The 21,567-nt window shown below is 36.2% G+C and overlaps 3 protein-coding genes across 3 annotated transcripts; 2 read left to right on the top strand and 1 right to left on the bottom strand.

Moving 5' to 3' along the window:
* Positions 1 to 99: 99 nt before the first annotated feature.
* krt1-c5 (keratin, type 1, gene c5) lies at positions 100 to 9,539 on the top strand. The gene is made up of 10 exons (XM_067407379.1): positions 100 to 137; positions 451 to 889; positions 999 to 1,081; positions 1,181 to 1,337; positions 3,288 to 3,452; positions 3,602 to 3,727; positions 7,182 to 7,399; positions 7,545 to 7,570; positions 8,373 to 8,484; positions 8,817 to 9,539. Exons 2-10 carry the CDS (start codon positions 494 to 496, stop codon positions 8,857 to 8,859), a joined length of 1,326 nt encoding a protein of 441 aa, XP_067263480.1. The 5' UTR covers positions 100 to 137; positions 451 to 493; the 3' UTR covers positions 8,860 to 9,539.
* Positions 9,540 to 12,661: 3,122 nt separating this feature from the next.
* zbtb26 (zinc finger and BTB domain containing 26) lies at positions 12,662 to 14,414 on the top strand. Its single transcript, XM_067407380.1, has 2 exons — positions 12,662 to 12,747; positions 13,170 to 14,414. Exon 2 carries the CDS (start codon positions 13,176 to 13,178, stop codon positions 14,412 to 14,414), a length of 1,239 nt encoding a protein of 412 aa, XP_067263481.1. The 5' UTR covers positions 12,662 to 12,747; positions 13,170 to 13,175.
* A 1,640-nt stretch (positions 14,415 to 16,054) lies between these two features.
* On the bottom strand, positions 16,055 to 21,459 carry zgc:101858 (uncharacterized protein LOC449555 homolog). The gene is made up of 8 exons (XM_067407381.1): positions 21,133 to 21,459; positions 20,849 to 21,019; positions 20,550 to 20,728; positions 18,128 to 18,221; positions 17,924 to 17,993; positions 16,607 to 16,643; positions 16,441 to 16,504; positions 16,055 to 16,346 (listed from the first exon to the last, which is right to left on the bottom strand). Exons 1-8 carry the CDS (start codon positions 21,154 to 21,156, stop codon positions 16,188 to 16,190), a joined length of 798 nt encoding a protein of 265 aa, XP_067263482.1. The 5' UTR covers positions 21,157 to 21,459; the 3' UTR covers positions 16,055 to 16,187.
* Positions 21,460 to 21,567: the final 108 nt, after the last annotated feature.

Genomic DNA, 21,567 nt, shown 5'->3' with positions numbered 1-21,567 from the left:
GTGGAGGGATGTGATTGGCTTCCATAGTCAACAGCTCTTCAGGAGGAGTCCAAGCATATATATCACCTGAGCAACTACAAATAAAAGCCACCAGTTCTTCCCACACAGGCGCTGCACTACATTTGGATACAATCCATGTAAGTATTAGACTTCATATTCACAAAGTCTCTAATCTATTTTATTTGCAGCCAAATTACCATTTTTTTTTTGTTGATTTTGTCATTAAAATGTTTTTTGTGAAATTTAATTCTTTACTGCAGCATAATGTTAAAAGCATTAAATATCTCCTTAAATATTAAATATCTGTTTAAGCATATGCAAATGAAGAGTGGAAAGGTAAAAATGGAAAGTTATTGGTATTCTGGGATTTCTAATAGATTTCATATGCCATAAATGAACGACAAGCTGCAATCAGAGTATAACAACCAATAAATATTTATTTTCCAACAGATCACATATATACAGAAACTCCCTCTCTGATTCTGCGAGCACAATGACCTCCAGCTTCTCTGTGCACAGTCACTCTCTTGGACGGCAACCGTCTTTTTCCAGCATGTCTATGCGTGATTTTGGGGTTCGGGGACGCTCTAAAGTCCCAGTGTCCCTCTCCTCAGCCAGTACTCTGTCCCTGTCTCGTTCCACCTCTCTGGGAAATGGCCTAAACATCCTAAGCAACCTCTCACTGAATGGTATGGGAGTTGGTGCCAGTGAGAAGGAGACCATGCAGGGTCTAAATGACAGACTTGCCAGCTATCTGGAAAAGGTGCGCTCTCTGGAAAAGTCTAACGCTGACCTGGAGCTGAAGATTAAACAGTTGATGATTGAGCGAGCACCCAAGGGTCACGACATTGAGGGACTGATGGCTCAAGCACATGCGATCGGACAAGAGGTTTGATGATCTAGTGGAATTTAAGATAAATTGCCTCGTAGACAACAAAGTAGCAGGAATGTTCAGTGGTGTCATTACAAACACTTATAATCAATCTTCTGCTCTCTAGGTGAGGAAAAAGACATTGGAGAACGCTCGTATAATGCTGGAGATTGACAATGCCAAGCTTGCAGCAGATGACTTTAGGGTCAAGTGAGTTTTGCTCTTTTCTTATAATCCCTAAGAAAGATCAATTCAGCCATTTTGTTTTAAATTCTAGGTTTAATTGGTATATTATTTCTTTATATACAGATGGGAGGCAGAAGCTAGCCTTTGCCAGTCGGTTGAGAGAGACTGCCATGCTCTGAGACGAGCGAAATCTGATCATGATCAGATCATCGCAACCCTTCGAGGAGACCTGGACAGTCTGAAAGAGGAGCTGTATTTCCTGAAGAAGAATCATGATGAGGTTAAACACTGACATTATAAAACATCATCTTATTAATATTTGTAGGTGTTTGTAAAGTTTGCTCATACATTTTTTGTTTACATGAATATAATCTACAATATGGACATATTGACAGCACCTAAAAAGTATGTAATAGATGTAATAGACAGATAAACATATTGTGATGATAATGTTAGCTAGAATATCCTATTAAATAGATATGTTTTGAGCAAGATCATGTTGCCTTCACAGTAGTCAAATATCAATATAGCACATATAGCAACACCTTTATCAAACTGTTTTCTTTAGATAAATATATAGAATAATCAGTGTGTAAAACACACATAAACACACACACCCATGTCCACAAACATATAGAGTAGGGGAAGAAGTGTTTGGACAGACAGGTGTGGCTCCACTGAAATGTAGCATTTAACCAAAACCAATGTTATAATAGCATATTTGAGATACTATTATAGATGTCTTTTAATACTTTGAATTAGTTTTTATTTTTGTATTTTCTGTTTTAACTTTAGCAGATTTTTTTTACGGTTTTAGTATTAGTTAACTATGTATTAACTATGTAATAACTATGCCCTAAACACATTAATGACTTTACAATGAGCATCTGCAGAGCAGAACATTGACAATTAAGAGTGCAAATAGGCAATTGTACAACAAATATTAGGATACTTCAGCCACACTTAAAAATATATGAAGACCTTTGCATTATATAACAAAATATCAAATCAATTGGCATTTATTTTTAAAGAAAAATAGCACAACCTATCAAATAAAACTTCACAAAAATATGTTTGGTATTTTAAATATAGTGATGATATACTAAAAATGACCATCAGTATTAGTAGGCCTATTAGTATTAAAAAACTGATATCATTTGTTTGCAAAAACGTATGTTTGCTTTGATATTTTATCTACACCCTTAAAAATAAAGGTTCCAATGTTTTTTTTTTTTTTTTTTTTTTTTTTTTTTTTTCAGTGATGCCATATAAGAACAGTTCTTAAAATAATATTTTTTTTCTTAGTGTGAAGAATATCTTAAAAATAAAAAAACTTTTTGCAACATTTTTAGTTTTGAATGTTACCATGTTTTTAACACGCTATTACTTTATTTATCCCCATTTTTAAAAAATTTAAAAATTAACAAATTCTTTGAAATTTAAAATGTTACAAGAACTACATCAAAAACCAGTGTGACGCAAAAAATATATTTATCAATATTTATGAGAAATTATATTTGAATATATTATATGAAATTTATAAGAGCATATGAGAATCACCATATGAACTCAATGATTGATTTAAATGGATGACAGCTCAAAACTTATGAATTTATGAAAACTACACATTCTTTTTCTAAAAAAACAACATCAGTGTTACTCTGAAATGTTTTCAAACAAAATATATTCATTTTACTTGCATAAACTTGATGAGAAAAGATAAGAAATAGCCTGAATCTACTATACATTCGGCAATGGTTCATTCATAGGTGGCATCAGAGTGAAAAGTGGACTTTTTAAATTCAACCCTCTTTCCCGTCTGTGAAGTTTTGATCTACTAACAGACATTATTTTTATTTGTCATTTTATTTCAATTTCAGAATTATTGTGTGTGTGCATGTGTGCATTTATAAACAAAATGCATTCCCAGTGGGAAGGAAAAATGTGAGTGAGTGTAGAAAAGAGGCTAAATGTATTTTACAGAAGTAATTTGAAACAAATCTAACTAATAGATGTAAAAGTAAACAAACAAATAAAAAAATCAGCATATTTACATGTGTGAAGCCACAAAGTCAAAACAGACCTGAACCCAGAAGTTTACCTCTTCTGGGTCAAAATGGACCTGAATCTATTGAGAGGGTTAAGAGTGTAATGCAATTTAATACATTTTAAGTGCTTAAGTGTATAAATACTGTCTGGTGAGACTGTAAATTACTTTTCTGTCTTGAAGGAGAAGAATACACTGAAGTCCCGTCTAGCCAACGAGCAAGTGAACGTGGAGGTGGACGCAGCCCAGGGCCCAGACCTGGGAGCCATTATGGCAGAGCTAAGGGTGCAGTACGAGAGCATCGCACGCAAGAACAAAGAGGATGCTGAGATGTGGTATCTGAAGAAGGTCAGTGTACAATCCAACACAGACTCCACAGCTGACACACCCCAATCATCTATTTATAGACTGATGATTTCACTGCAAACACAGGTGTGTTTGAACGAATATGTGTTCTGTAAAACAATAAGCATGTGTGGTGGGTTTATATGCGACAGCTGGAGAACGTGCAGTCGGAGGTGAAGGAGAGTAACGAGGCTCTGCGATGTGCTCAGAGTGAGCTCAATGAAAGACGACGCTTCCTGCAGGCGTTAGAGGTGGAACTGGACAGTCTGCGCAAACAGGTGAAATATATGAGCGTTTATCCTCACTGCTGCATTCTACCTGGTCAAAGGGAAAACATGTGACTAAAGAAAAGCCAGGAACTCACCACGCCTTAAAGGAAAAGTTCACATAAAAATGAAAATTATACCATAATTTACTCACCCTCAAGCCAATCTAGGTATATATGACTTTCTTCTTTCAGCCGAACACAATCTGAGTTATATTAAATAATATCCTGACACTTTCCAGATTTTTAATGGCATTGAGTTTTTGAAGCTCCAAAAAGTACATCCATCCATCATAAAAGTAATCCATACGACTCCAGTGGGTTAATAAATGCCTTCTGAAACAAAGCGATGAGTTTTTGTAAGAAAAATATCCATATTTTAAACTTTATGAACTATAATCACTGGCTTCCGGCAACAGCCGTACGCACTTTCACAAGAAGGGTGACCTCTGACCCAACGTATGATGTAGGCGTAGCGTAAGCTTAGGTGAGAAATGACAAATATGGAAGCACACAGGATAGAGCAAAACAAAATGTTGGCCACATATGTGACCCGCTCTGGCGAAATGAGTCGGAAGTCGCAACGTTCTATTTTAAGATATGGGCCGATAATGTGGAAAAACAATGAAAAACTCTATTTTTTTTAAAGCTAATTTCAAAGAACAGACTTTCAAAAATAATCTCCCAAAGTTTTTGTAGTTAAAGGTATTTAAATGGCTATTAAATTTGACATGGTTTTACTAAATTCGCTTGAAATGAACTTCTCACTTATGAGCAATTCCCGGTATCCCCTGTATATAACGTCACTATCTCTGCTCTCCAAATATGGTGTTACATGTTGTATAGAACCAATCAAAAAGCTTAGAAATGTAAACACACTGACATAAATGCTGATTTTTATCAATGGGAAGCCCTGTTTCGACTGGCAGGCACGTGATTGGTCCAGCCATCCTCCTGTCAGACTAGCGTGCGCACACACACCCTCAAGCAAAAATGTAGCACCTTTCTTCAATCTTTCTGATTTTAGTAAATCTTTGTAAAAGTGCCTTATAAAATACTTTAAAATTATTTGAGCTTCAGCCTGGTTTAATAGCATTTATATATATAAAAACGTCTTTGGTCAAATTAAGCTGTAAAATAAATAGTTTATCCCTTTAAATGCAATGGATTTTGAAAGATATCAACAAAAAACGGGCAAAAAACTTTAAAAGCGATTTTCTCAGGTTTTCAATTGGAAAAAGAGGGCAAACGACCATAATTCAAATGGGTATATCTTTAAAACCGTGACTTTGACTAGGATATCATTTTAAAGCTTATTGTCTCATCTTTCCATTGATACCAAAATCTCAATTTTGAAATTTGGGTCATTGTGACTCATTTTGCTGGATCAGGTCACATATTAGAAGTCTAAAATGACACGTTTTGATATAAGAGAAGAGGAGCTACGTCCTACATCATATCATTTGCCGGGTCAGAGGTCACCCTTACGCCGGAACTCGACTCTATTGTGAATGTGCGTATGGCCGTTATATATATATGGTCAAGAAACAAGACAAATTCGGATCTAAACCTAATTGTTAAAATATTATCTGGAAATTATTTACTTTTTAGGCGTCCAGTGTATCTGTATTTGAGATTAACATTTCACTATGCAATAGCAACATCAAATTTGGCAAATATTAGAACACAGACAATATTAGACAATGCATATCAATAGTACGCGTGTGTAATGATACACAGTTTTTCGCATGCATATGATACGCACTTTAAGACTACCAAGCGTATTATATATACACCATAAAGCGCATATCATATGCATGTGAAAAACTGCATATCATATGCACGTCAAAACTCATTTTGGCGTATATATTCTACGAGATTACACTCGCGTACTATTGATACACATTCTCATTTGATCGGGTTGAATATTAACATATTTAAGTTAATATTTTTGTCTTGAGTGATGATACTTTTTGTAAACATTTTTTAAAACATTTTCATGAATCATCAAATACCCTGCCTGCTGGGGGTTCCTAAACCATTGAAAATCCCTGATATATGATATTTAAGGAGAAAGAGAAAACTTGATTCTTGATACATCTCAAATATTCTTTTTTTGCAACCAGATCTTCAAACCTGGGAAGAGGAAAAAACAGTCTCTTATCTCTAAAATGTTCTGTTTAAGTATTTTTGAGAGCTTTATATACAAGATAACAGCAAAGTTTCCAGACAATTTGCTCAGTGAAAATATTTTAATTACTTACTTTTTTACTATCCATATCGATGAATTGCTTATGTTATATACTCATTTGTAAATCTTTTTGGATAAACATTCTTCAAACAGTCAAATCTTCTATCCTTCAGTTAAAGGGGGATCATATTCTTGCAGAGTTTTCTTTTCACCTTTTTTGGATTTTGTTTTTAATTAGATCTGCAATCATTTAGTCCATAGTTTGTCAACAAATATCCAGAGAACGTGTCAAGGTTAACTTTTCAGCACAGGAAACCACAGTCCCCTCCATCTGCTGTTCGTCCTCATGCAAACAAGGACCATAGATGTTTACTCCTGTATAAAAAATCGCTCTGTAATACACGTGATGACAGTCTAAAAACACATTGTGTCTCATGGCCTTGACAGGTGATAAAGACAGGTTGTTCAACTTGTAGTTCACACATACAGGGCAATTAATTCTTGATATTATTTTCATTCTTGAATTCATTCTTGGCGATCACCTATATTAATGGTTTTGACCTAAAACATTTATCTACTTAAAAACAGCTTAAAGGGATAGTTCACCCAAAAATGAAAATTCTGTCATCATTTACTCACCCTCAAGTAGTTCCAAACCTGTATGAATTTCTTTGTTCTATATTTGGAAGAATGTCAGTAACCACACAGATCTCGCCCCCCATTGACTATTTATTTTTCCTGGTTGAAAATAGAATACGATCTTTTAATGTTTGTGAAATTTAAAAAGAAATATCTCATGCTCACCATTTATTTGATTGAATACATTTCTGTAATTTATTCCTGTTGAATTTTCAGCATCATTACTCCAGTCTACTCCAGTCTTCAGTGTCACATGATCCTACAGAAATCATCATAATTTGCTGATTTGATGCTCAATTATTAATAACAGTTCATCTTATATCAATGTTTTCAGGATTTTTTGATAAAGAGAAAATTCAAAATAACTGCATGAATTTGAAATAGAAATCTTTTGTAACTTTATAAATATTTCTTGAGGAGCACATACATTTAATTTCTGAAAGATAATGTGACAATAGAGTGGAGTAATGGCTTCAGCTTTAAAATTTTAAATATATTAAAGTAAATTGTAATAATATTTCATTACTCTTTTTACTGTATTTTTGATCAAATTCTTAATAAGCATAGGAGATGTTTTTCAAAAACTTTGAGCTTTCACATTGAAAATGTACATTATGAACATTATGGCTCACCTCAGGTTGGTGTTCTTGAGGGGAACCTCGGAGAGACGAATCAGAAGTACACGCTTGAGATTGAGCGTCTTCAGAGCACACTTACACAGCTGGAGGACGAACTCTCACAGCTGCGCCTGGACATGCAAAGAATCAAAACTGATTACGAGCAGTTACTGCGTATCAAACAGAATCTGGAGCTGGAGATTGCCACCTACCGAAGGCTGCTGGATGGAGAGGAAGTGTAAGAACTGAGAAAGGCTTCTCAAAGCTGAAAAATGCTGTTTTCCCTTGACACATTGCAGTTCAATACATAAAAGATGATACAGAATTAAGTGTCTCTGACATATAAAATCAGATGTGACATTTGTTTCCTTTTTGTTTTTCAGGATAAAAGAGATGCCCACTCCTAAAAGTAAGTCCGAATGGATAGTTCTAAGACTATAAAACTCAAGATACAGTTCAGTTTATTTAATACATTTAAATATAATGTTGATGCTTGTTTTTTCAAGCAGTGGTTTTGTAACATCTACAAAAACCCTCTTAAAATGTAATACTTTTGTCCTACAATCGAAAATTACAATATCATAAATTTGTCATAGCTTTAGTATCAAGTTCTTTCAGTAAAGTGTCAACTAGAGCTTTATTAAGTTGTTGCTTGTGTTTATGTTTTATTTAATACAAATTTTTACTTATAACTGTTCTTTGCTAAAACAATGGTTTGATATATTACATTTGGTTTAATATTGTACATTACATTTTAGATATTTATCATAATTATTGTACTGTTCAAATTTTCCTGAACGGCTGTTTTATGGCTGGTTCCCCCCGTGACAACTTGCTCCATATAATAGTGCGACAACATGTTCTGCTAATCAGTGAACTTAATTTTTTTTTTTGTCAGTAATAATGGAAATGTTCGAAATGTTTTTGTTTTTTGTTACCAAGTCATTAAGGGTTGTCTTATTTTCCAAAATAAACCCACCGCAGAAATATTTACTGGAGTAAAAAGTGTGACAACTTGCCCCACTCTCCCCTGTAACAGTATCATCAAGTGTATTTATACACAACTCTTTGAGAGTGTTACTCTGCATAATAAATTAAGGGAAGTGATCTCCTAATAAGATCACTTGAGTAGTTTTAAAGGTTTAAAACACTGAATTTGCATAAATTCTCATGCCTCTTAGTTTTACCATTGTTTTTTCTGCCTTTTGTAGAAGAGCCTGAAGTGAGAACCAGGAAGATTGTCAAGGTGGTCACCCAGACCATGGTAAATGGAAAGGTGGTGGATGAATCCAGTGAAGTTGAACAGATTGAAGAACGGAAAAAGTGAGTCTGGCTGAAAAGTGACACGTATTCTTGTGATAAGTGTCCACTGTTCACTGACAAAGCACAAAACATCACATGACTATTATCAGCGATCTGTTCATCATTTCACCCAAAAAAGCGAATAAACATTTCAGTTATTACAAAGTAGTGATGTGTCAGCTGTCTTGATTTGTTCTACCTCTTATTGATCATGGGTGGCAGAAATTGCAACATAAAAACTATAACAAGACTTTACATCTTCACACTCTCTCATAAATATCTTTTTATTCTCTTGCATTTCTATTCACTGTTAAGCTTGTGCACTGATATTATTTCTTCTTCACTTTCTTTAGGTCCGATTCTGTAAGGCGAGTCGCAATAGAGCGGGTCATTTAAAAGTAGTACAGACCGAAAGTCACACAGTGAAACTGAATACATATACGATACTAGCTGATATCCTGAATGAAGTACTAGTTTTAGAGGAAGTGCATGGTAGAAAAATGATATGTAGCTGTGGATGGGGATTTGAACCTGTCTGGTCAGTGTGAGAAACTGAGCCAAACGACGAAATCAAGACAGCCTCACTTTGAGAACGATAACTGAAAAAGCCCTGACACCAAACCTCTGTGGTATTAAATGTCTTGCTTTTGTGAGGGTTTCTGGGCGAAACACCTAGTATACTCCCACCTCATCACAGTCCTGGTAAACAAGAGCTTTTACTTTGGTATGCTCAGATGCACTCTTCTTTTTGACATCCCAGAAATATAACAATTTAAGCACTTAACAAATGTATTAAAGTCATAAACAGCCTGGCTTTCAGTAAATGCTACAGCGCAAAGATTAGATGTGAATGCGTTGAATAATTCTATTGGCAATCTTAATGGATGCAGGTCAGAATTTGTAATTTTCTTCATTTTCAGTGCTGACTAAAAGATTACTACAACTAAAATACTGAATGAAATGTCTGTATTTATCAATTTTATTTGCAGTATTTCATACTAACCATACATCTATGAACATTTAGCTCATATTGTGGAAATGTTAGGATTAGTGTTAGAACAAAAGCACCAAGAACCACGTTCAGTTATTCATTTTCAATATCGTGGGGCATGAAAGTATTTTTTTCACATCTATGGATATAGAGTGTACATCTGACAAATAAAGGTGTGTGAATGCTCGGAGTCACAGTTTAGCATCTTGCACCCTGCATATTATCCCATATAAACCATTGTGCAGATGGGTAAACAACATACTGATACATGGAATAAAGCATTTACAATAAATTTAAAAAAAAAAAATTCTGACTCTTGTTTGGTGTTTGTTATCCCTGAGAAACTTATGAAACATATTGATTTTTTTTTCTGCCTTACCATTGTGATTATTATTATTGTAACAAATGCCATTGCGAGCTTTTGGGGGCGTCAGGTATGGCAATGCAGTTATATTACAAGTCAATGGAGTTATATTACTATGTGTAACATATTATTAGTATTTTTAAATAAAACAGGAAAGTAAGTAAATTAAAGCGATCTTGTTATATTCGTGTCACGGAAAATCAGCGGCGCTGCCCAATGTTTCTTTTCACAACGCGATTTTGCAGCGTTGTGTATTGTACCCAATCACAGGGATTTCTGTTGAAAATAATGGCCAATCAGTTTAAGTTACCGGTTGTTGTCTCTCTATGGCCAGCCATGAAGGTAACATAAGACGATTCTATATTAGAAACCGTTTTTTTTGCCGCACAAACTATGGCAATTTTAACCTCCACAAATGTTCATATGCTTTACTTATGCGTAACGTGACTTTGATATCATTTAGTGTACCCAGCTTTGTAGACGTAAAAGCAACAGTGGATAGGCCTAATCTTAGCAAAGACCCGCCCCCTTACTGTTGCTTTGTCCGACAAGCCAAGCCGTGGCGCTGTTACGCCACACACAGTGAAAAATACATCGCAGAACAAAGAGGAAACACGTCGACAGACAAGACTAAGCAGGTTACTTATGATATTAAACAAAGTCCCAGCTTTCAAACTGTGTAGTTATTAAAGAAATTCAAACAATAAAAACCCAGAGCCGTTAAACCGTTTTGTGGCTCTTTAATATATTATTATGGTCGTGACAGATTGCTGTAAAGCTTTAGCTCAAGAGGCTCATTAACCGATCGCCTCTTCCTACTAGTTAATTTATAGCTACAAATAAACATAAATGAACATGAGAATGAATGTTGTTTCAAACGCGTAGAGACGTCAATATACACAATTTTTCAAGTTTAACTCCAACGAGGTTAATACTCTAACTACTGGCTGCTTTGTCGGACAAAATGGCGGATGCGGCGTTCAAATTGGTTAGATCGCTTGTCAATCAAACTCCAGGCGAAGGGTCAATTCACCTCAAATAGAAGCAAGTCAGAACGTTCAAAAGTGTATTTTATGACAAAGATTGTTTTAGTATCTCAGTATGTATTTGTTTTTAATAACGTTTAAATGGTGTAATATTTGTGGATTTGATTATGTAACGCCATTTAATGCGAGTGCCGTCAATCTCTGGTCACTGACTGGTGCCATGCTAAATCTGAAAATGCCACGAGACCCCGCCCACACTGTGTTTTTATTGGCTGTGGTTTTTGATTGATTGACTTTTAGTTTTACAAACGAGGACAATCTTTGTAAATGTTAAATATAAATGTTAAATATAAATATGAATATATATCAAAAATAAAATTTAAATAGATAATATTCAGACTTTTCAGAGTCATCACTTTTGAGCTTTGAAGTGCTGGAAAAAGTTGTGTAAAGAGTGTGACTATTGCATCGAGGGAGTAGGTTGGATGACGTCATCAGGGTCTGCCACACCCTGGGTTTGGTGAAATGATGCCACAACACAAAAAAAAGTTCAGGACTAACTATTTTCACTCAACAGTAATTTTCACAAATAATTATACCAGACGAGGAATAAGGGTGTTAAAGCTTACACTGTATGTCCTACACCTTCCTTATTCTACTTACGGAACGAACGCAGTGCCTGTTCCATTTTTATCCGTAAGTAGAACAGGGAAGGCATAGGACATACAGCGTAAGCTTTTTGAAGAATACGAAAGTGCGGTTTTGGCGGAAGCACTTGGAAGGCTATCATTTGTGCATATAAAGCATATACATTTCCATTTTTTGAAAATGACTGATCGTTTCGCCAGATAAGACCCTTATTCCTCGTCTGGTATCGTTTAAAGCCCTTTGAAGCTGCACTGAAACTGCAATTTTGACCTTCAACCGTCTGGAGACCATTGAAGTCCACTATAAGGAGAATAAACCTGGAATGTTGTCATCAAAAACCTTAATTTCTTTTCGACTGGAGAAAGAAGGACATGGACATCTTGGATGACATGGGGGTGAATAAATTATCAGGAAAAGTTTTATTTGAAAGTAAACTAATCCTTTAAAAACATGTTGATAATAAATGTGACTGGTTAAATCCGCCCTCTAGCCACGGCTTCGGAAAATGAAGAGGGTTTGTTTTCAGCTACAACGGTGTATTTAATATCATATTCCTTCCATTCAGTAAAAATCTTTCAAAAATACTTTTTACATGTCAATAGCCATTTTTTCCCTCCATGGGTGACCATAATTACAGCCTTAAATACTGCCTGCTGTAGCCTACTGTATGTCTAATTTAATTAACAGAGAGTCATGATTAATAAAACTTCTTAGAGTGAACGCGCTTCCTCTTTATAACACTGCCTCCTTGTGGTGGGAATGAAACTTTAAAACCTAATTGTACTCGAGAAATCATCACCAACAAATTGAATAATAATAATAATAAGTAGAAGAAGAAGACGACACCGTCTTTAACTTAGACATACAATAAATATGTCTATGGTCTTTAAACCCAGAAGCACGAGCAGTCTTCTGAGTAAAACAGGCCATCAAATAAAGGCTGGAATAGAGTTAGTTTTTTAATTTTCGATATCTATTCATTTGTAAGTATTTTAGCCGTTGTTGGATGACTAATCTTTTTATGGAACGACTTAACTGTAAATAAATCTTTCTTTTGTTGTTAAGAAAAGTCAAATTAATCCTAAAACAGTCGATATGAAAGCAAGGGTTGTTTTCACAACGAGCCACCTGTATTTGTGTCCTGCTCCTTTAAATTTTGACGACCAATCAGGAAGCTCGGCTGTCTTATAGCACATCCTTTTCCGTCTCAAGCAGCACACTAAAAGCACAGGCGCTGTATGCTCATCTCCAGGACAACAAAACACCCAGACAGAAAATAAAAAAAATTGCGGCAGGTATTCATATTTTAAATAAAAAATTATATTTACTTCATTCCTTTGATGATGTGTCTTCATCGTCAGTTTTCCTTCATTCTTTACTGTCGTCCATCCAGTCTTTCTAGTTTAGCTCTGTACAATTTCCAGGCCTATACTAACCACACTAACATCATCGTATCAACTTAAAATGTTCGTGCTATAAAATATAGAACAGCATATACATTTAAATATCATGACATTTATGTGCTTTATAAATGTTTTAACTAAACACGTGCGTTTAGAAACAGAATATTACAGGTAGACACAAATGAGATGGTTCCCTGCTGAAAAATCCAGCATAAACATACCTTATGCTGGTGACCAGTAATGCTGGATTTTTCAGCAAGGTTATAATACATTTAAACCTGTTATGTCAACTAAATTATACATTTTTCTAATAGTACACCATGGCTCAGGACGGAGTGATACTACAGTTCAACTTTCCCACTTTCGGGGACTCCATGCTTCAAAAGATGGATGCTCTTCGTCGAGACAGACGTTTCTGTGATGTAGTGATCCGCATCAATGAATTGGAAGTACCTGGACACAAAGTGGTATTTGCCGCTGGCTCCCCTTTCCTTAGAGACCAATTTGTACTTCAAGACTCGCATGAAGTACAAATATCTACACAACAGGATGCAGAGGTTGGACAGAGGCTTCTTTTGTCTTGTTACACTGGGACCCTTGAGTTCCCAGAGCTGGAATTAGTACACTATTTAACAGTTGCTAGCTTCCTACAGATGGGTCATATAGTAGAGCAGTGCACCGAAGCTCTAAATAAGTTCATAAAACCACACGAGGTCAAAGATGAGCGTGCATCATCTCGACAGCGCTCGGACTACAACGCACAGCGTGGGCCACCAGCTGTGGAGACGGTATGTGATGAAGAGGATGAAGTGGACAATGATGGAGAAGATGACTTCAATGAAGATGACGACGACGATGATGATGTGATCATACAGCCCAAGTCTCCGCCTGTGTTTAGAAACTCTCAGTCCAACAATAGAGAAGAGGACAGTCCCATTAGCATTGTTAAAGTTGAATCCATAGAAGAGCGGATGCCTGATAACTTCCAGACTCGCTCAAGTCGCTCTCCAACACTGCGCTCCCCTGAGCCACAACACTCCCTGATAAACTCCACAGTGGAAACCCGGTCCACCGAGCTCACCGTTAACCCCACGGCTGAATATTCGCTCTCCCCACCTGGAACCAGTGGCTCCGGGAAGGGGAATCTTTGGGGATGCTCAAGGAATGCTGATAAGGGAATGCAGTGGTACCACCAGTGCCCAAAATGTGCTCGCGTGTTCCGTCAACTGGAGAACTACGCCAACCATCTGAAGATGCACAAGCTGTTTATGTGCCTCTTGTGCGGAAAGACGTTTACACAGAAAGGAAACCTGCACCGGCATATGCGGGTCCATGCCGGCATTAAACCCTTCCAATGTAAGATATGTGGAAAGACTTTTACCCAGAAGTGCTCGCTGCTAGACCACCTGAACCTTCACAGTGGGGACAAACCACACCGTTGTAATTACTGTGACATGGTGTTTGCACATAAACCAGTTCTCCGTAAACACCTGAAGCAGATCCATGGAAAAAACAGTTTTGACAATGCTAACGAAGGCAGTTTGCTTGAAGGATTATAAACTCATATTAATATAAGTTACACTGACATAACTTTGTCTTGCAGACATAATTCTGTACATCGGTGGTTCTCAAAAAGGGGGCAAGGGTCCATTAGGGTGTCTTGGCAAACTTCTAGGAGGGACCCAGTCTTAAATGCCCAGTTTCACAGGCAAGGGTGTGTTCACTCTTGGCATGTTTGGTTTGATTAAAACAAACTCTGGTGCTATTGCTCTGTTAGTGCGGTTCATTTGAATAAGTAAGAACGCTGCCATCCAAACCCTGGTGTACACCAAACAAGCGGCCCAAGACCACTGAAAAGATGGGTCTCGGTCCACTTCCAAATGAACTCTGCTGCATTTCAAATGAAATATGAATGCAACTTGGACCAAAGACTTGTAAACGAACCAAAACCAGGATATGATGTCACAAGATGCGACCCTAAACAGGACAGAATGCTTTATGAAGTAACGATGTCGCCCATCACAGTCTCCGTGCAGCAGATCTTTGTTTGTGTGTGTGATGGAGGGATTCCTGCCATCATGAGTTGTCAGCTCCATAATATGTACGCACATACAGCACATTTAGCCCTGTGACAGTGTGAACACTAAGCGAACCAGGACTTTTTTGGTCCAGACCAAAAGAACCAAGAGAGCTGAACTACAAGTGTGAACACACCCTAAATGTATGTTTGAGCTGTCTTAACTGTAAGCAATTTGCATTGACATATCTTAAAATTTGTCATTGTTTTACCTCAAGATGCACACCAGTAATGGTTTTTCTAAGGCATCTTTATAAAAGCTACTTAAATGTCCTAATTTAACTAAGCCTACTCCTGGCTTAATCTAAGCCCTGTCTGTGAAACCAGGCCAAAATGATATAAATGCAATTATTTAAACATAATCTTAATTAAAATCTTACAAAACACACAAAAATATAATGATTTACAACATGAAACTGACATTATATTTTTTAGTTTATGTTTATTACAACAGAGGTACAGCCTAGACGGACTTCACATATTGTCTTGGACAGGGTTCTTCAATCCTGCTCCTGGAGGGCCGCTGTCCTGCAGAGTTCAGCTCCAACCCCAATTAAACACACCTAAAAGAGCTTATCAAGGTCTTACTAGGCATACTAGAAATTTCCAGTCAGGTGTCTTGAGGCAAGTTGGAGCAGGACTGGACACCCCTGGTCTTGGACAAAGGAGGGAGTCAAAAAAGTTGAGAACCACTACTTTGTCATTAAAAGTACACTAAATTACAAGAACAAAATTACTTGTCTGCTGATTGGTAGATGCATGTACAGTCAAAGTCAGGTTTAATGTCTTTTTTTTTGCATATTGCAGGTCAAGGAAGATTAAACGTATTGAACTGATTTTGAATGTTGCTGTGGCATCATTTGACTGTGTATATTATCTTTTGTAAAGATTAAAATCTATTGTTACATTATATCTGATCAGACCATTTCCGTTTTTAATGCTAATGTATGACTTCCTCATTTGCAGACAGCTGTATTTCAACACTATGTGCAACTCTTGGTCTATAATGAATGTTTCCATACTTCCATCTGTGTAACAATTTGGAGAGAATTGCTGTGACTCATTAATAAATAATCGCAGATACTGCATGAAATGTGAACTTGCTTCTGTTAATGTTCGTTATATGATCTATATATAAAAATAAATGTGGACATCAAGTCAGTATGTATATTACATTAAGGAATACAACATTCAGATTGGGTCCAACTGCGTTTATTTCTTTACTTTATGGCAGCACAATCATGTTGGCAGAGTGTTACCGTGGACACATTGCATGTCGACCTCCGTCCACTGGAAGATTGACTCCTGTTATAAATGTTGCTGCATCAGATGCCAAGAAGGCGATAGCATGAGCTACTTCCTCTACTTCACCTGGTCTGCCGAGAGCATGGGTCTCCTTGCTTTTCTCAAGGAACTGGAAAAAAGCAGAAAACACATGACGTGTGATTAATCAGAAACATATATTAAAGTTAAATAAACAGTCTCTTCCATTAGATAAAGTATTCGACCTGAGCATACTGGTACTCATCCAGTCCTGCACGCTTGTGAACTTCTGTTAGAATTACTCCTGGGCTGTGAAGACAAAGCATTTCAAGTCATTTTGTATTGAAATGTGTAACCTTCAAGTGTAACAAAATTATGGCGCACAAAAAATAACAGCAGAAAGAAACTTACCATACTGAGTTGACTCGTACTTGCTTTGATGCCAACTCTACAATTAACATAAGGTGAGAAAACACTCATTTGTACAGTAGTAATACCCAAGCCCTTTGCATTTACAATTACAAACTAGAAGTAAGGGAGACCAGGACTAGTTGTCACACTGTTTACTCCAGTATATTTCTCAGAGCAGGTTTATATTTTAAATCAATTTCTGTGAACGCACATAATATTGGCTACAAAAATATATTTATCATTTCTATCATTAAAGGGTTAGTTCCTGCAAAAATGAAAAAATGGTAATTTACTCACCCTCATGTTGTTCCAAGACATCCGTTCATCTTCAAGACACAAATATTTTAAGATATTTTAAATGATAAGTTCTGTATCTCCACTGACAGCTACACAACTACCACTTCGTCTCTTCATAAAGTTCATAAAGAGATCATAAAACTAATTTGAATTGAGTGGTTTAGTCCAAATTTTCTGAAGAGATTTGTCACGTTATATGATGAACAGACTGAATTTAGGCTTTTATTCACAAATAATAATTGATCAGTGAACATAAACAGAATCTCAATCGAACCTGCTTGACACACGAGAACAAACCTCTTGCAGAAGCTCAAATGTGCTACATGAACTTCATTGGTTCTCGCATACATCAAGCAAATATGCTTGAAGTTCCGTTTACCACAACTGATGTGTTAATTGATGAATGTATAAATGTGAATAAAAGCCTAAATTCAATCTAAATTCAAAAGCGATCGTATTTCGACTAAACTGCTCAATTATAATGGATTAGTTTTACAATCTCTATATGAACTTTTTGAAGCGACAAAGTGTTAGTTGCGGAGCTATCAATGGAGGGACAGAAAGCTCTCAGATTTCATTTAAAATATCTTCATTTGTGTTTCAAAGATAAACTAAAGTCTTACAGGTTTGGAACAACATGAGGGTGAGTAAATGATGACAGAATTTTCATTTTTTGGTGAACTATACCTTTAATTCTCTATTAACAAGGCATGTTGTCACAATGTAATGTGCTATTAAACATCCTATTATAGTTTTTTCAGCTAAATTAAAACACTAAAACAATAATGAAACCAAGCAATTCAAAACAAATAGCAAAAATGTAAAAGGTAACATGCAACAAAATTCGTTTTGGTCAACAAATATTGTAAATAATATATGTATAATATATAGAACCTGCAATTTATTTAAGGAAAAAGGAAAACTTGTGGAACAGACTCAAAACTGTACAGTTACTGAGAAATTGACCTAAGTGACAACTTCCCATTATGACAAATAATGATTTTTGAAATTTCACCTCACCAAGAGCAACACAGCGCGTGAACTGGTCGATGGCTGATTTGGACATACAGTAGGCAAGTACACCAGGAAACTAACGGACAGAAAAATGTGTAAGCATCATCATCAATTAACCAGAGCCTACACGAATAAAACAATGAGCAATTATTTTGTATTTATATGGTTCATTGCTCATTTGGTACTGATGCATAAATTCATCAAACTCACTGATCGCTGCCCATTCACACTGGACACATTCACAATTGAGCCTTTAGTTTTGATAAGATGTGGCACGCAGAGATGAGTGAGATGATATACTGATCTGAAAGAAAGGAAAATGTTTGATTTTGAAAATGTCCTTATAAATTCAAAGATCCACATTCTTAAATTATTTTATTGCTGGAGTTAAATAAATCTATAAATCTTTAAATAAATCCATTGCAGGGGCTGGGGGTCTGTGGAAAAATCTAGATAAAACAAATAATAATAATAAAAGATTAAAATAAATGAGTAAAATATAAAATAAAAATATTAAAATAATAACATTAACAAATAAAAATGTAAAAAATAAAAATTATAAAATAAATAGTAAATATCTAACGGTACAATACTATAAGTAAAAAAAGTCATACTGTAACTTTAAGGGATAGTTCACCCAAAAATAAAAATTCTGTCATCATTTACTCACCCTCAAGTTGTTCTAAACCTGTATGAATCTTTCTTCTGTTGAACACAAAAGATGATATTTTGAAAAATGTGGGTAACCAAACAGCTGATGAACCCCACTGACTTCCATAGTATTACAAAAAAAAAAAAAAAAAAAAACGCTACTAAGGACATCAATGGAACAGAAAATGTTTCGTTACTGACATTCTTCAAAATATCTTCCTTTATGTCCAACAGAAGAAGGAAACTCATACAGGTTTGGAACAACATGAGGGTGAGTAAATTAGGACAGAATTTTCATTTTTGGGCAAACTATCCCTTTAATAGAAACTAAATATTCTCCAAATAATATTTTATACATATTTTAAAATATTAAAGCATATTTTAAAATATAAACATATTTTGGATATAAACATACTTATAATATTTCACTATATAAAATGGGTCTTTATACAGTAAATTATATACAGGTGCTGGTCATATAATTAGAATATCATCAAAAAGTTGATTTATTTCACTAATTCCATTCAAAAAGGGAAACTTGTATATTGTATTCATTCACTACACACAGACTGATATATTACAAATGTTTATTTATTTTAATTTTGATGATTATAACTGACAACTAAGGAAAATCCCAAATTAAGTATCTCAGAAAATTAGAATATTGTGAAAAGGTTCAATATTGAAGACACCTGGTGCCACACTCTAATCAGCTAATTAACTCAAAAGACCTGCAAAGGCCTTTAAATGGTCTATCAGTCTAGTTCTGTAGGCTACACAATCATGGGGAAGACTGCTGACTTGACAGTTGTCCAAAAGACGACCATTGACACCTTGCACAAGAAGGGCTAGACACAAAAGGTCATTGCAAAAGGCTGGCTGTTCACAGAGCTCTGTGTCCAAGCACATTAATAGAGAGGCGAAGGGAAGGAAAAGATGTGGTAGAAAAAAGTGTACAAGCAATAGGGATAACCGCACCCTGGAGAGGATTGTGAAACAAAACCCATTCAAAAATGTGGGGGAGATTCACAAAGAGTGGACTGCAGCTGGAGTCAGTGATTCAAGAACCACTACGCACAGACGTATGCAAGACATGGGTTTCAGCTGTCGCGTTCCTTGTGTCAAGCCACTCTTGAACAACAGACCACATCAGAAGTGTCTCGCCTGGGCTAAAGACAAAAAGGACTTGACTGCTGCTGAGCTACTGAGCACTTCATGCTTCCTGCTGCTAACCAACTTTATAGAGATGCAGATTTCATTTTCTAACAGGACTTGGCACCTGCACACAGTGCCAAAGCTTCCAGTACCTGGTTTAAGGACCATGGTATCCCTGTTCTTAATTGGCCAGCAAACTCGCCTGACCTTAACCCCATAGAAAATCTATGGGGTATTGTGAAGAGGAAGATGCGATATGCCAGACCCAACAATGCAGAAGAGCTGAACGCCACTATCAGAGCAGCCTGGGCTCTCATAACACCTGAGCAGTGCCACAGACCGATCGACTCCATGCCACGCTGCATTGCTGCAGTAATTCAGGCAAAAGGAGCCCCAACTAAGTATTGAGTGCTGTACATGCTCATACTTTTACATACTTTTCCGTTGGCCAAGATTTCTAAAAATCCTTTCTTTGTACTGGTCTTAAGTAATATTCTAATTTTCTGAGATACTGAATTTGTGATTTTCCTTAGTTGTCAGTTATAATCATCAAAATTTAAAGAAATAAACATTTGAAATATATCAGTCTGTGTGTAATGAATGAATATAATATACAAGTTTCACTTTTTGAATGGAATTAGTGAAAACTTTTTGATGATATTCTAATTATATGACCAGCACCTGTAGATGCCATTTATATTTTAGGATGGTGGTCCCTCATGTGAGAATGGTCATATCTTAGGGTCTGTGGCATTTAATGATTGAAAACCCCCAGATCTACAAAATCCTGTGCACGTCCTGTAACTCGCACTGATGGCATTCTTACCTGACATTAACAGACATGACCTTGTCATACTGGGCCATATCTGTTGTCTCTATGCTGCCTAAGGCGAGGATTCCTGCACTGTTGATGAGGACATCCAGCTTCCCAAAGTGAGCAATGACCTCTTCAACTGTCCTCTTCACAGTATCCTCATCTGTCAAGTCTCCTGGCACTAATAAGGGCTAAAGACATTGGACAGGAGCCAAAGGGACATAGAGGAGTATGTATTTGTAAATAATAAAAGCATATTAAAATGATTGCGATTGTATTTGACATTCTTCACGTCTTTCAATGTGATTTACTTTGACTGCTCCAAACGCTTCGCACTCTTGTGCAACTTTAGTGAGATTCTCCACATCGCGTCCATTCAGCGCCAGCCGGGCGCCCAGTTTGGCAAACAGTAGGGCTGTGCCAGCTCCTATTCCTGAACTTGCGCCGGTTATCAGCGTGACTTTGTCATTTAAAGAGCCAACCTAAAACGCCCAATCAAGTTTACCGTTTAGTGTGTAGTACAATTCAGAAGCAACTAACGTTAGATGGGAGTCATTTTGAAATTCTGAGTGATTGTAAACTATACTCAACCTACTTTAAATGCACCTGGAGTTGCCATTATGATTCGGATGATTTTCACAGCTCGTCTCTGAGTGGATCAACTTGTTTTTTTTCCCTCTCGCTCACGTGCTCTAGTCCAAAGTTATTTAACGGCTCTGCTGCTCTAATCTAGTGAACGAGTTAGTCACGTCACTGCGCATGTACAAGAGGAGCATTTTAAGGGTTCAGTCCATTACTTTATTTTCCAATGAAGTCAAAGACTCTTTTTTTTTAGTTTTATTGTGACAGTAATTTTAATATCAGTCTGACTGATGCGGAATTAACTTAGTTTATTGGATAATAGTAGTGTGTTTACCTATATTTCCGGGTCACTAGCGTCATTCTGATTTCAAAATTGAAGTCCTTTTTTTGCCTTTCAAAATTGTAGTTAATTCACACAAAGTCACAAACTGTAGAATAAATGCAAAAA

Source organism: Chanodichthys erythropterus, chromosome 13, assembly GCF_024489055.1.
Source record: "Chanodichthys erythropterus isolate Z2021 chromosome 13, ASM2448905v1, whole genome shotgun sequence".
In the NCBI taxonomy this organism is placed as follows: Eukaryota; Metazoa; Chordata; class Actinopteri; order Cypriniformes; family Xenocyprididae; genus Chanodichthys; species Chanodichthys erythropterus.
Note: the sequence above shows the minus strand (reverse complement) of the source record. Positions and strands in the feature narration are given on the sequence as shown.

Coding starts and splice junctions, on each gene's coding strand:
- zbtb26 (XM_067407380.1), top strand. CDS start 13,176: ATGGCTCAGGACGGAGTGATACTACAGTTCAACTTTCCCACTTTCGGG.
- krt1-c5 (XM_067407379.1), top strand. CDS start 494: ATGACCTCCAGCTTCTCTGTGCACAGTCACTCTCTTGGACGGCAACCG. Junction 7,400..7,544: donor CTGCTGGATGGAGAGGAAGT/GTAAGAACTGAG, acceptor TTTGTTTTTCAG/GATAAAAGAGATGCCCACTC. Junction 8,485..8,816: donor CAGATTGAAGAACGGAAAAA/GTGAGTCTGGCT, acceptor CACTTTCTTTAG/GTCCGATTCTGTAAGGCGAG.
- zgc:101858 (XM_067407381.1), bottom strand. CDS start 21,156: ATGGCAACTCCAGGTGCATTTAAA. Junction 17,994..18,127: donor GTGTGAATGGGCAGCGATCA/GTGAGTTTGATG, acceptor TCTGTCCGTTAG/TTTCCTGGTGTACTTGCCTA. Junction 16,347..16,440: donor ATGAGTACCAGTATGCTCAG/GTCGAATACTTT, acceptor GCTTTTTTCCAG/TTCCTTGAGAAAAGCAAGGA.